Source organism: Triticum urartu, chromosome 7 (assembly GCF_003073215.2).
Source record: "Triticum urartu cultivar G1812 chromosome 7, Tu2.1, whole genome shotgun sequence".
In the NCBI taxonomy this organism is placed as follows: Eukaryota; Viridiplantae; Streptophyta; class Magnoliopsida; order Poales; family Poaceae; genus Triticum; species Triticum urartu.
Window position 1 is genome coordinate 652,368,675 of NC_053028.1, and position 14,819 is coordinate 652,383,493.

At 43.4% G+C, this 14,819-nt stretch overlaps 1 protein-coding gene across 2 annotated transcripts; it reads left to right on the top strand.

The window, feature by feature from the left end:
• The first annotated feature begins 2,168 nt into the window (after nucleotides 1–2,168).
• On the top strand, nucleotides 2,169–14,777 carry LOC125520896 (ABC transporter G family member 41-like). 2 transcript variants are annotated; one of them, XM_048685937.1, is made up of 23 exons: nucleotides 2,169–2,589; nucleotides 2,690–2,775; nucleotides 2,891–2,975; nucleotides 3,146–3,305; nucleotides 3,893–3,969; nucleotides 4,961–5,014; nucleotides 5,095–5,185; nucleotides 5,647–5,948; nucleotides 6,297–6,578; nucleotides 9,188–9,501; nucleotides 9,835–9,995; nucleotides 10,126–10,229; nucleotides 10,308–10,461; nucleotides 10,695–10,802; nucleotides 10,900–10,973; nucleotides 11,078–11,410; nucleotides 11,617–11,907; nucleotides 12,589–12,672; nucleotides 13,077–13,210; nucleotides 13,464–13,697; nucleotides 13,784–13,955; nucleotides 14,046–14,300; nucleotides 14,397–14,777. In XM_048685937.1, exons 1-23 carry the CDS (start codon nucleotides 2,257–2,259, stop codon nucleotides 14,664–14,666), a joined length of 4,158 nt encoding a protein of 1,385 aa, XP_048541894.1. In that variant the 5' UTR covers nucleotides 2,169–2,256; the 3' UTR covers nucleotides 14,667–14,777. The 2 variants fall into 2 exon arrangements, with proteins under 2 accessions (XP_048541894.1, XP_048541893.1); XM_048685936.1 differs by having other exon boundaries at nucleotides 2,170–2,589; nucleotides 10,897–10,973.
• The last annotated feature ends 42 nt before the right edge of the window (nucleotides 14,778–14,819 follow it).

The window sequence follows — 14,819 nt, forward strand, 5'->3', positions numbered from 1 at the left end:
CAAAATTTGTTGTTACCACTAAATTCGTCGCGACGAGACCTTTGAAATTAGATCACATGTTGGTATGTTTCCGCGACTTTTTCGGGGTCAAAAGTTACCAAGGCCGAGGGTACGCAAGTTATCAGCCCACGATACGTAATTTACCACACTTTTACACATAAGTTACCGGGGTGTCCTCTGTCAAAGTTACCACGGTGTTGTACCTTACTTATCAGGTCTTCTGTGCATAAAGTACCATGTTATTTACGAAAAAGTTACCGAGGTATATTTTTCAACAATTTAGCATGGGTCAAGAGTTACCATGGCATTTGTAAGTAAATTATCAGGTATCCGGTGCGTAAATTATGTGCTATTTACAAAAAAGTGATCGAGATATGTTTCAACAACTTTTTTTGGTTAAAGTAAACACGGTGTATGTGTCAATCAGTTGAACCATATGAACTAGTATGGAACATGCAAGAGAAAATGTTGAGCAAGCATGAAAGGAAAAGTAATCGGTGGGAAAATAAATAGTGAGTATGTTGTTCAAATCTTCATCCACGCATTAATTTTGTTCGTGAGAGAAAAGCCAATCAATCAGAACACTGAGAACATGTGGAAGGTAGAAAAAAAAAACTTAGGAAACAACAGATTTAGCAGAAATTAAAGCATAGGGCCTCCTTCCATTGGACATGAGCAACGCCTTGCTGGATTCGTCCCTGGCTCCGTAATATTTTTTCTGTTTGTCTTCTCGAGGCTTGAATTATTGTATGGAGATACACTATCTCTTATAGTATTACTTAAAAGAAATGTAAGGTTTCACATTTTACCTTTCTTCCCACCACCTATTTCGTCCAACCTCCCGCATATGATAATTAGTCATCTTAATTTTCTTACCTACTGAACCAATCCATTTTAGTTTACTCACCAAACTTCTCATCAAAATATAAAGTAAATCATGGGTATAATTTGAGAAACATTTATTTAAACAGTCACATCAATATGGATAGGCAAATCACAAGCTAACGTAATAGAGTATTTATATGATGTTGCAATGCACGAGTATTGCGCTAGTAAGTTGAAGAAGAGTAATTCTTGACTCGTGCAGCTACAGCTGCACCGGTTGATGACTATAGCTATTATATATAAAAAGCACTCAAGGGGATAATAAAGTTAAAGAAGAGCCTAGCCCGTGCAGCCGCATTGCAGGGGTTGATGACTAATTATTATTATATATGAAAAGTACTCAACGGGGTAATAAAGCTAAGTAATTTCTAGCCCGTCCGCACGGGTTGATGACTAGTTATTACCCCCCCCCCCCCCCCCACCCCCCGATCCCCCCCCACCCCCGTCCTAAAATTCTTATTTTAGATTTGTCTAGATATGGATGTACCTAATACTAAAACGTGACTTGATACATCCGTACTTAGACAAATTTAAGACAAAAATTTTGGGACGGAGGGAGTATTATATATATGAAAAGTAATCAACGGGATAACCGAAAAAAGAGGAGAATTATGCTATGAAATCTCACAAAAAATAGAAACATTTAACAGTTGATTTGGTAGATTAATAAATCAGAACCAACAGATGTAAGAAACAACCTATTAACATTGAACTTGAAATAATTTGCCCACCAATTAGGGGTGGGGTAATTGGGCAGTTCATCCGTTAACTTTTCCGTGGTTCAAAATGTATAGTGCAAGCATCAAACAACTCAACTCAACGACAAAACCGGGGCCGCAGCTTGCACACAAAGCGGGTTTACAGATCCTCCCCTTTCAAAACCAAGTGGATGGCCGACTTGAAGTCAGGTCTACATTCTCTGTACATATATACCACGTACGACCTCCGGGCGGCTAACAGTACTCCAAGAGACTCAGGACGGACGCATGCACGCACGGGACTCCAGCTAGAGTTTCCTAATTTCATATTCATCCATATGAACACACTTGCTTTGGCCGTCGGCGTGGAATGAGTTCTTCTTCTACTACTCACTCACTCAGTCAAGTCAGTAGCTGGTCGCTAGCTGGCTTGGACCGTGATTTTAACTTAGTTTTTGACAAGTGAAGCACATGATACGTACTAGGTCAGTTTCAAAGTATCAACGTCGTTGCACCCGCTACGTACGTTCAGAGCTAGACTGTGACTGTTTCATCAAACCAATTATTAATACTACTATAGTAGTAAAACAATCGTGCAATGGCGGGAGGGAGGGAGGGAGGAAACTGAGCTCGATCGAGGTTGGTTGCTACTGCTAGCTAGGGCTAGGAGGCGATGAGCGAGGTGGAGATGATAGGCGAGGAGCAACAAGAGGTTATAGATGATGGTTCGGAGGACGAGGAGGAGGCGCTCCCTCTCCATTCGGAGCCGGTGCGGCGGCTGAGGGCGGCCGGCCGGCGGGGGCTGGTGCACGCCCTCGTCGCCGACGACGTCCACGGGGACAACCTCCGGCTGCTGCGGCGCCAGCGCCGCAGGATGGACAGGGTGGGCGTGCGGCAGCCGACGGTGGAGGTGCGGTGGCGGGGCGTGCGCGTGGAGGCCGAGTGCCAGCTCGTCCGCGGCAAGCCGCTCCCCACGCTCCTCAACTCCGCCGTCTCCGGCCTCTCCGTACGTAACTCCGTTCGTGTTTACTACTCTTCCGTACGTACTCCTACAGTTCCACTCGCTACCTGTTCGCTCAAATGCCGCCATTGCGACCCGCATGCAGCTGCTCACCACCGTGCTGGGGCTCAACCGTGGCCGAGAAAGGATCTGCATCCTCAAAGATGTCACCGGCATCCTAAAGCCTTCCAGGTAATCAAGGTTCCTCCTGCTATCCCTCTTTCCTTCCTTCATCGCCATCAGTACAGTACATATGCAAATGATATATGCATGCAGGATTTTCCTCTAAAACAATATATGCATGCAGGATGACCCTGCTCCTTGGACCCCCGGGCTGTGGCAAAACCACCCTTCTGCAGGCACTTGCTGGAAAGCTCAACAAAAATCTCAAGGTATCCCCGTCGATCGGTCCGCGTCGTCTGCCGTTAATTCTCTTTTTTCTGTATTGCCACTTACAATAAGCTCTACATAGATCTGAAATTGCACAAAGAAAACACCGCGTGCCGTGTATTTCACTACTTCCTTTACTCACATACTAAGTATGTATTGTGTGCGTGCATAGGTAACAGGGGAAATTGAATACAATGGTGTCAAGCTGCAAGATTTCGTTCCAGAGAAGACGGCAGCTTACGTTGGCCAGTATGATCTTCATGTCCCTGAGATGACCGTCAGGGAGACGCTCGACTTCTCCGCGAGATTTCAGGGCGTTGGCAGCAGAGCAGGTAATCATTTTTTCTTTTCTTTTGGGACCTGGTTAAAATAGAAGTTTTGGTGGGACAACAGGGCTACTAACTAATTGAAGCAAATGCCCAAAAGTCATAAGGACCTTGAGTTGCTGAAATATAATAATTGACCATTTTTTGTGTTCTTTTGGGACCTGGTTAAAATACAAGTTTTGGCGGGACAACAGGGCTACTAACTAATCGAAGCAAATGCCCAAAAGTCATAAGGACCTTGAGTTGCTGAAATATAATAACTGACCATTTTTTGTTTTGTTTTGGGACCTGGTTGACATAGAGTTTTGGTGGGACATCAGGCTGCTAACTAGTAATCGAAGCAAATGCCCAAAAGTCATAAGGACCTTGATTTGCTGAAATATAATAACTGACCATTTTTTGTTTTGTTTCGGGACCTGGTTAACATAGAGTTTTGGTGGGACATCAGGCTGCTCACTAGTAAAAGGAAGCAAATGCCCAAAAGTCATGAGGACATTGACATGAACGAAATATCATTTACTCATTCTATCAAATGAACATAGACACTTACATGAAGGTGTGTGCTGATGGGAAGCCTTTCTTGTGCAAAATAGAAATCATGAAGGAGGTCATTAGAAGGGAGAAGGAGGCCGGGATCACACCTGACCCTGACATAGATACTTACATGAAGGTGTGTGCTGATGGAAACCCTTTCTCTGATAATTTAGATATACTAGATAATACCCCGCACGTTGTTGCGGGAATATTTGCATTATATTTCGATGATATTTGATTTGTATGGAATGTGAATAGTAATACTATGAAAACTAAAAAATTGTAAATTCAGATGCTTTATTGTGTTTGATTAATGTATTGTAAAATATTTATTAAATATCTCATTTATGTTTGCATGTTGAGATGGACATTTTCTTATGCATGAATACATGTTGTGGTGGTCCTTTTGCCATGCATGTTGCTTGATGATGTGGCATGCTTGCATGTTGAGAGAAATATGTTAGTGGGGGCTAGCTATTTAGATATAGAAGATTAAAACCGAGCACCCTCTCAACCCTCTCAGGCCATTAGCATTTCTAGCCGTTAGATCGTCATTTTTAGTCTTTTTTGACCGTCGGATTCGTTGTTAGTCCCACCTAAATCTCGTACGCAGGCGCTAACTCGCACGTCAGGCTGCGCTGGGCATTTCGGGCCGCTGCTCCGGTGCCTTTTTTGGGTGTTTCATGTTCAATTGGGCCTACTGGACCTTTTCTACCATCCTATCCAACAGAGCGCACATGGTGAAACGCCACATACGAACCCTAAACCATGTTTGCGACCTGCTCTGTTCCGACTGCGCCGCCTGAGATGGCCTCGGATTGTATTGGCGGCTGCGCGCCGACGCAAGCGGCGCGGCCGGATGGGGCACGGACCCTAGCGGCGCGGTCGGATGGGGCACGGACCTCCACCCTCCATGGTCACCGCGTTGCTGGCCTCAACTGCACCATCGCCCGCATGCTCTTTTCCACTGATTCGCGCTGCCGGCTCCTTCTCTCCATCGATTTGGAAACGCCATCCTTTCTACCAAGTGCTAACATTATTTTTCAGCGGGATTCTTTCTATTGATTCTAAGAAAAAAAATTCATAGAACCAAATATACAATTACAACTGGTATGCACTTTTTATAGGCACTATCTGTGGAAGGTTTGGAAAGAAGCATCCAAACAGACTACATTATGAAGGTAAATAATGTCCGAAGAAGAATACCACTGGTTCCAGAGTACAATGTTTTGCCTATGCATAATCTATTCTTGCCACACAGATAATGGGACTTGACACATGCGCTGATGTACTAGTCGGAGATGCCATGAGAAGAGGTATTTCTGGCGGTGAGAAGAAAAGACTAACCACAGGTGAATTCACAATACATATCACATTTTCAGGATCGTTTTATCATCTCAACTATATAATCTTGTAAATACTATTTTTGCAAGATAAATAAATAAATTAATAGTTGTGTGATTCATTGACTAAAATTCCTTAACTTCGTATTGAAAGGTACACATCTCATTTCTGGTGACTAATTGATTTCACCGAATGTTTTATGTACTTTGTTATTACCATGAACCGATATGAAAATCTTGTCACAACAAACCACAAATTTCTGTTGTGATGAAAGCGCGCAAGCCACCCTGATGGGAATCAACTTAGTATGATTTTTTCTACTTGTAGAATGTAGCTAGTTAGTAGTGTGATATATTCAGTTTATATAATCCCAACCTTAATTTTGGTGTATATAGGATAAAATAAATAAAAATATTTCGATACTGGAAGCTTAATTTTTTCTCACTTGTAAAAAATGTCTTACAAGCAGGAGAGATGATAGTAGGACCATCGAAAGTGCTCTTCATGGATGAAATATCAACCGGGCTGGACAGCTCCACCACCTTCCAAGTTGTTTCTTGTCTCCAACAGCTAGCTCATATATCAGAGTTTACCATACTCGTCTCACTCCTTCAACCAACACCAGAGACCTACGAACTTTTTGACGATATTATCTTGATGGCTGAAGGACAAATTGTATACCATGGCCCTAAGAGCTGCATCATGAGTTTCTTTGAATCATGTGGCTTCAAGTGCCCAGAAAGAAAAGGAAGTGCTGACTTCCTTCAAGAGGTATTTAGCAAAATACTACTCCCTCTGATCCATAATAAGCGTCGCAGTTTTGAACTAAGGTTGAACTAACCTTAGTTCCAAACTGTGACACTTATTTTGAATCAGAGGGAGTAATTTACATACTTTGATTTTGTTATATAGAAATTCTCTTGTACAGGGTTTTGGGTTTCAACATTTGTGCGAAGTATGAGTTACAACTACTATTTTGGGTGTGCATTCTATGAAAGTAAACATTGTTAATATGAAGTAATTGGGTATAGATTATGATAACCTGAGTTTGTGTTGCTTATTTGTACTCTTTCTTACCATCATAAAGTAGTCCACTCTTAAAAACTTATGTATACATAGGTCTTGTCAAAAAAGGATCAACAACAATACTGGAGCTGCACCAAAGAAATATATAATTTTGTTACAGTTGACCAATTCTGTGATAAGTTCAAAGCATCTCAAACTGGTCAGAATCTTGCTGAGGAGCTTTCAAAGCCGTATGATGAATCAAAAGGGCATAAGAATGCCCTGTTCTTCAGTATCTACTCATTATCCAAGTGGGATCTCCTCAAGGCATGTTTTGCACGTGAGCTTCTTCTTATGAAAAGGAATGCCTTCATCCACATAACAAAAGCCGCTCAGGTAAGCAAGTCGAAGCTATCTTTTGGAAGAAAAATGTGACTGATACATGGAGATTTGTGCCTAGTTTTGCAGTGCTATCTCGAATGTCACATGCTAGGTGTTTATGACTGTAAATTGAGTTCTAGTCTGTATGCACAATCCTCAAATTACATGCTTTGTGCTTAGTACTATTAGTTTGGATAGAAATATAGCAAAACTAGTAATCGAGACAGAACTATAGGAATTTGGATGAAAGAGGTTTTGATAGAACTGGAAAAGCAAATGAATTCTACCAAGAGGTTTGAGTGAATGAAAATTTTCCTCTAATAAAATGTAGTACTAATGAACCTATGGAAAAATTACTAAGGATTCCAATCCTGCGAATCAAACAACCTCCATAGGAAAAACTACTAAGGATCTAAATCCTCCAAAAATCCTATGGAACTCCTTTGAATCAATAAAGCCTTTGCACTAAAAATTGTCAGCTATATTTACATCCGCATTTTGTGTCGCTTTCAGCTTTCAAGTGAACTGCAGCATTAATACATATAGTAGACAATAAAGGGAAATATTGATGTCGTATATAGCTTTAGGTGTGCTCAAATGCGAAATGTTGTAGGATTGGGGGCTGTATGTGCTTAACACAGGGCACATGGGCTTGTAGCCATCTTTGCAATAGTTTCTTCGGTACACTGAGAACATTGAACTCTCGGACCATATACAAGTCTACATGTTAGAGTACGTCGAGCTGCAGCCTAACCAATTTATAACCATGACTCGACGCAACACAAATCTAACACCTAAAAACAAGCCTTACATCTCGGCTTGTTTTATTACTCTCAACCTGAAATGGACTGGGACGATTTATTTTGGACCCCTTAACAAAAAGTGGACACCATCCGCACGTCGGACGTACACGTGTACAGCCACCTGGATCCCATGGACACCATCTGGACAAAAAGAGTGCATGTGTATGGCCACCTGGAAGTGGTCGCAGGAGCGACCAGCAGAGGAGCCCTCGTGGCGGCCGGCGGAATGCAGTGGTGCTACGCGATGCACTCCTGTCGGTGACACCCTGCCTTCTCCCCGCCAGGCGGCTGTTGGTCTGCACCGCACGGAGAAGAGTGCAGGGCTTGCGATGGAGAATGACGAGGGGAGGTGCGCTCCCCAACCGCCGATGTCGCAGACTTTGAGGTCGTTGCCCACGGGGACAACAACATGCCCAAGATCCCCGACGCAGCGGACGAAATTGAGGTCCTTTGCGTAGCGAAGCGCAGCTGGGAGGAGCGGCAGCTGCAGCCCACGCATATCCCGCACACGCCGACGCACTAGGAGGCCGCGCGCAGCAGCCTGCAGCCTCACCGCCGCCGACACGTGGCGGGTAGTGATCCAAGCTGGAAGCGGTGACTGCGACGGCGGGAACTTGATCTGCTGGATGGGGACGCCCTGGGGAAGCGGTAATGGCGACGGCGGGAACTTGATCTGGTGGATCGAGACTCCCGCCGGTGCGGTCGATGCGGGGCCGAAGCTGACCGGCTGTGGCTGCTGCAGCGGAGCGCCGGGCGCGGCGGAGACCGCTAGGAGCGGCGGCTGCCATTGTAGCCAGGGCGGGGCGGTGGTGGCGGTGGATGGCAGCTGCAGCGGCCCGGCGAGCGCGGCGGGGACGCCCTGGGGCAGCGGCAGTGGCTGCTGCGGCGGAGCGCTGGGCGCGACCGAGGCCGCCAGGAGCGTCGGCTGCCACTGCAGCCAAGGCGGGGCGGTGGATGGCAGCTGCAGCGGCCCGGCGAGCGCGGCGGAGGCCGCCTGGTGGAGCGGCTGCCACGGTAGCCATGGCGGCGCGATGGGCGGCGCAGCCGGGTGCGGCCTGTAGGACCCGGCCAAGAACAGGCGGATCTCCTGGACCGCCTGGGTTAGGTCCCGCAGCGCCCCGGACACCTCCTCTGGGGTGAGGACGGCGGGGGCAGGAGCGACAGAGGATCTCGGCACGGGCAGGAGCGGGGCGACGATCGTGATGGTCGTGGGAGGCGACGAGGTGACCGGCAGCGGAAGAGACGGGTTGGGCGATGGTGAAGACATGATCGAACCGAAGCTAGCTAATACCAAATTGTTATGGTCCTACTAGAAGGAGGACGAGAGAGGGCCGGCCGGGGGCCTTTTGCCCACGGCCAGGCAAGATGGAAGGGATTTCCTTCTTAATTCTTGCTTGATTAGATTGATACATCTCCTCTCTTTATATAGAGAGATTTACTTGACTCCCAAGCAAGGCTTATTTGACCCCTAAGTAAGCGACCCTTATCTCTAATTAACACTAAGACTAGCGGACTATACCGCCAGCCCAGGCCATTAGGCCCATTACGTACTCTAACACTACAGCAGGAACTTGCCCAGCATGTCAGCATCTTATTCTACATTCAGTTCTTACTCAGTGTGCAATTTGAGGACTTCAAATGCTTGTGGGCTTCTATCATTACCTATACTATAGCGGGACAACTATATTGTTTTTCTTAAAGCATTTCTTGCAGTTTTCACTGTCAAAATCAACGCAATTACAGCTATGTCATGTTGTACTTTTTTTTGACATGACCACCTAACCACCATTAACTAGCATATACTACGTGTTTTCGCTGCAGCTTGGACTATTTGGTCTTATTACTGGGACAGTATTTCTGCGGACACGTATGGGTGTTGACAGAATTCATGCCAACTATTATATGGGTTCCCTCTTCTATGCACTCCTGCTGCTGATAGTGAATGGATTCCCTGACATGGCCATGACAATCGAAAGACTGCCTGTCTTCTACAAACATAGAGACAACTACTTCTATCCTGCATGGGCTTATGCAATACCATCTTTTATCCTAAAGATTCCATTCTCTTTAGTTGGGTCGGTAGCTTTGACATCGATATCCTACTACTTGATTGGCCATACCCCAGAAGCATCCAGGTAAAGTCATCATTCTATTGTAGAAACTAATTAGTTGATGGGAAGGAAGCACTAATTCAACTACAGCAACATTTCCTGTCATCATTCAGGAATTATATATCACTATATATTCACCCATTCCGAGTCATTCAGATGTGAGTATAATCACCAAGTGAAAAAAAACTTGCAGTATAAATGATTGTTTATATTGGTTTTGTAGTGATCTGGGTGTACTGAAGTTATTATCAATGTTCAACTATCTTTACTTCTCTTTGATTATTTCCATGAAACCTAGGTTTCAGATGCAATCCTGACTTTGTGTTCAGACTTAAGATCCACGATTCTTGTGTTCAGGTTCTTCTGTCAGCTCCTCATCCTCTTCCTGATGCACACAGTAATATTATCAATGTTTCGTTGTGTCGCCTCATACTGTCAAACAATGGTGGCTGGTTCTGTCGGTGGTACTCTGGCATTTCTATTCACCCTTCTATTTGGGGGTTTCTTAATTCCTCGCTGTAAGACACTCCCTTATTTTCATAAGCTTCATATTGCTAACAAGTGACGTGTCCTAATATCTTCTAAACGCGTGTCATGCTAAACTATTAAACAAGCACCACTAACAATTTCAGTGCCATATCACTACAGCATTTCTGCCTAATTGGCTAAAATGGGTATTTTGGGTATCTCCATTGTCTTACGCGGAGATAGGCTTGACTGGAAATGAGTTTTTGGCACCAAGATGGTCAGAGGTACACTTTGGCATACCAAGTATGAATTAACTATAAAAAATGCAATCCCAAACAATACTGAAGTTCCTGCGTTGATAGATCACAATATCCGGCGTAGCACTTGGAAGGAGGATACTAATGGATCGAGGTCTAGACTTCCCCAGCTACTTCTACTGGATCTCAATTGGAGCATTGCTTGGGTTTACTTTGTTGTTCAATGTAGGCTTTGCCATCTTCTTGACCATTAAAAACCGTAAGTACGACATGGCTTATATTATGTTAAGCTAATTAGCTAAATAAGTTAAATACTGTACTTTCTTTCTAACAGTATAGCATGAATGTGAACTCAATTAAGCATATATATGCTGGAGAAAAAAGTAACATCAGAAATGGAACAAAATACTTCAATTAATTCGGAAGAACATGTTGTTCACTCTTGTTAGATATGCTATCTGTTCTAATCTCCTTCGAAACTCTCGGTTCCAGCATCTTCTCGTGCTATTATCGCTTGCAATAAGATTACCGCAGTTAAGGATACGGAAAATGGGAGGCCTAAGTTACATGCAGAAACTTCATGGCTACCCAATAGCACTGGTTAGTTGAATTTTCCATGACGCAACTAAACACAACTCACACTGTCGTTGGAATATAATCAAGATTTGACTCATCAATATTAAATCTCGTGCAGCAGGGAGGATGGTATTGCCTTTCACACCCCTTACAATATCTTTCCAGGATGTCAACTACTATGTAGACACCCCCGCGGTAATTCTTATGTAGCTCGAACATCTATGCACACATGGCTGAAGAGCTTAATTAGAGTCATAGCAAGGGCTGATAACTAAAAACTAAGTATTTCCTCATCGCAGGAAATGAGGGAGCATGGTTACATGGAAAGAAAACTGCAACTACTCCATAATATCACAGGAGCATTTCAGCCAGGGGTTCTCTCGGCACTCATGGGGGTTACTGGAGCGGGGAAAACAACACTCCTTGATGTTCTTGCTGGAAGGAAAACAGGCGGCGTTATTGAAGGGGACATAAGAATAGGGGGTTATCCTAAAATTCAGCAAACTTTTGCTAGGATATCAGGCTACTGTGAACAGATTGATGTTCATTCCCCACAAATCACAGTGCGCGAATCAGTTGCATATTCAGCCTGGTTGCGCCTTCCACCAGAAACTGATTCAAAAGCAAGAGATGTGAGCTATATTTGTTTCTGCAACGAAACATAAGCTACAATATGAAAATGTATATGGAAAGAAAGTACTACCTCCGTCCCAAATTATAAGACGTTTTAAATTTGGGACAGAGGAATAGTGTACATGGTTTGCATACTAGCATCCTAGCCACCAGAAACAGTTGAGATATGAAACTCTGAGCTCATCTATATTCCTTACCCTTGCAGGAATTTGTTAATGAAGTTCTTGAAACAATTGAGTTGGATGAAATTAGAGATTCTTTGGTTGGGATACCAGGGGTAAATGGACTGTCGACGGAGCAACGGAAACGGCTCACTATAGCAGTCGAGCTTGTGTCTAACCCTTCAATCATATTCATGGATGAGCCAACATCAGGTTTGGATGCAAGGGCAGCTGCTATTGTCATGCGTGCAGTCAAGAACGTTGCAGACACAGGTCGAACAGTCGTGTGCACCATTCACCAACCAAGTATCGATATATTTGAGGCATTTGATGAGGTAATTACTTTACATATATATAGCCTTCTGACCTTCTCCAAGATTCTCTCTCTAGGCACCAAGACATAGTGTATTAAGTAATAATTTAAAAATCTAATATAGATTTAAAAATATATTATATTGGATAAGTATGTGGAAAAATAAGTTTTGATTCAATCAAACATGAATTAAAGTGGTGGTACCACAACCTGAAATAAAGAAGCCAGGTCATACAATTAACCATCAGACATGGAACAAATTGCATGCTACCCCAGATAGAGAATCATCACTTTATCCACCAGAACTGAAAGAACCCCAAATTAAGTCCAAGGCAGAGTCTGCCTCAACTAATTTTTCTAGGAGCTAACAGTGAAATTTTCTATATGAATGGCACGAAACCTCTGTTGTATCATTAACAAAGATGATGTTAAAATGTGCTGACATATTCGTTTCATGGGGTAGGTAATTCCCAGATTAGTTGGAGAATAGAGAAAAATATCTACAACACTTGGTTGGGTTTAGCAGTGCCACTTAAGTAGATGCATATGGTAACATACATTTTGATTAATAAGTATTCAACTAAACTGTAAACCCTAGTTCCATATAACTTTATGTACACTATTAATAAGAAATTCCTCAACAAAATAATTCATTTGGAAGTGAAGTACCATATTTACTAATTATGTTGTAATATAAATGTAGTTGATGCTCATGAGAAGAGGTGGAGAGTTGATCTATGCTGGGCCAGTTGGACATCATTCTTGTGAGGTCATCCAATATTTCCAGGTAACTAGGAATTTTAACTCAACCTTGCACGAAAGGACTGAACAAATGCATGTATGCTTTGTAATTGTATATCATCCATTTGTATGTGATATAGGCCAGTTTAATTAAACCTATCATTAACAGTAAACAAACGTAACAAGATTTGGTTTTCACCTTTTTCTGTATTTTCAAAAGTATTGTTTTTTGCACAAAAAGTTCATGAAGTTATGTATTGTTATGAACCCATATTTAGCCCTTGTGATTCGCATTCTACGTACCACTGAAGGGGGTGAGCTATATTAATCATAGCTGTTGTATGTTTTGATCAGAGAAGGCTATACTTAGTTCACCACCAGTCCACCATCTGACTTTTCTCCCCAGTTGCTGTGCTATACAAACTGGTGAGTTTTATTTTATTTTTATAGGCAATACCTGCGATACCTAGGATCAAGGACAACTATAACCCATCAACATGGATGCTAGAAGTTACTTCTACATCTATGGAAGCTCAAGTGGGAGCAGATTTTGTACAAATGTACAGGGCATCGTCAATGTGCAAGTAAGTTTCAACGAACCAGCTCAGTTAGCAATAGTGCCTTAACATGTGAATTATAATCACTACACTATAGATTATGCATATAAAAATTGCGTCTCCAACCTTCTACAATATCTAAGAAAAACAGAAACGATTTTGATCAGAATAGAACATAAGCATGGGTCACATACCATGTTTAACAGAGCTCTCATTCAGCCTTTAAGCTAATCCTAACATAATATTTGTGCTAACCGATATGTAAATTTGGTCATCAAAGGGACAAGGACATGCTGGTAAAGCGCTTGAGCGTACCAGTTCCAGGCACGAGTGACCTCCATTTCCCAACACAGTTTCCGCAGAAGTTTCGGGAGCAATTCAAAGCTTGTCTCTGGAAGCAGTGTCTGTCGTATTGGAGAACCCCTTCCTACAACCTGGTGCGCTTGGCGTCCATGTTAGGTTTCTGCATTTTCTTCGGCACATTGTTCTGGCAGCGAGGCAACATCAACCACATGTATGCAATGCAAGCCATCTCTTAATTATGTATATATATGGTAGAAGCATGTGATTGAAGCTGCTGCTTGCTTTGTTTGAGGGTAGAAACGACCAGCGAGGCCTATTCACCATATTGGGGTGCATGTTTGGGATCACTCTGTTCACCGGCACCAACATTTGCCAGGCAGTGATGCCATTCGTCTCCATCGAGCGATCCGTCGTGTACAGGGAGCGGTTTGCAGGGATGTACTCTCCTTGGGCCTACTCTTTTGCGCAGGTCCTATTAATCACATGAAGGCTTTTCAGATAGATTATGCTACTGCTACATATGTGCAGGCATTGACTTAACTATCATTTTTGGATTTAGGTTGCCATGGAGATACCTTATGTCCTGGTGCAGGTAGTGATGTTCATGCTGATAGCATATCCGATGATAGGGTATGCATGGACAGCAGCGAAATTCTTCTGGTTCATGTACACCATGTCATGCACGCTGCTCTACTTCGTCTACCTGGGAATGATGATTGTGTCCCTCACCCCTAACATCCAACTTGCTTCCGTACTTACATCTGTGTGCCACGGCCTACAGAACCTCATCTCCGGCTTTCTCGTGCCTTCACCGGTAAGTGAAGCCATCCAGATATATGATTACCATTATTACCATTATTAGAGATATAAAAAGTGTTGGGCTTACAAAGGATTCTTGAACATATGTCAGCAAATACCGAGATGGTGGATATGGCTCTACTACATCTCCCCAATGTCGTGGTCGCTCAATGTCTTCTTCACCACACAGTTCGGGGATTACAACGACAGGATGATAGTCGTGTTTGGAGAGACCAAATCCGTCGCAACGTTCGTGAAGGACTACTATGGTTTTCGACGCGACCTGCTGCCGCTGGCAGCCATGGTTTTGGCGGCGTTCCCCGTAGTTTTTGCTGTCCTCTTCGGTTACAGCATCTCAAAGCTCAATTTCCAACGCCGATAAACATACATGTATTCGAACTTTCGAAGTAGGAAAACAGTAGCTGCAACATCCCCCCAACAAAATCAATTTTTTGAAATGTTAACCAATTAAATAGAATTGATTGATTTGCTTTGACCTTGTTCCTCTTGAGAGCCTGTTTGGATTTTCCAATAG

Coding starts and splice junctions, on each gene's coding strand:
- LOC125520896 (XM_048685936.1), top strand. CDS start 2,257: ATGAGCGAGGTGGAGATGATAGGCGAGGAGCAACAAGAGGTTATAGAT. Junction 9,996..10,125: donor GGGTTTCTTAATTCCTCGCT/GTAAGACACTCC, acceptor ATATCACTACAG/CATTTCTGCCTAATTGGCTA. Junction 14,301..14,396: donor GCTTTCTCGTGCCTTCACCG/GTAAGTGAAGCC, acceptor AACATATGTCAG/CAAATACCGAGATGGTGGAT.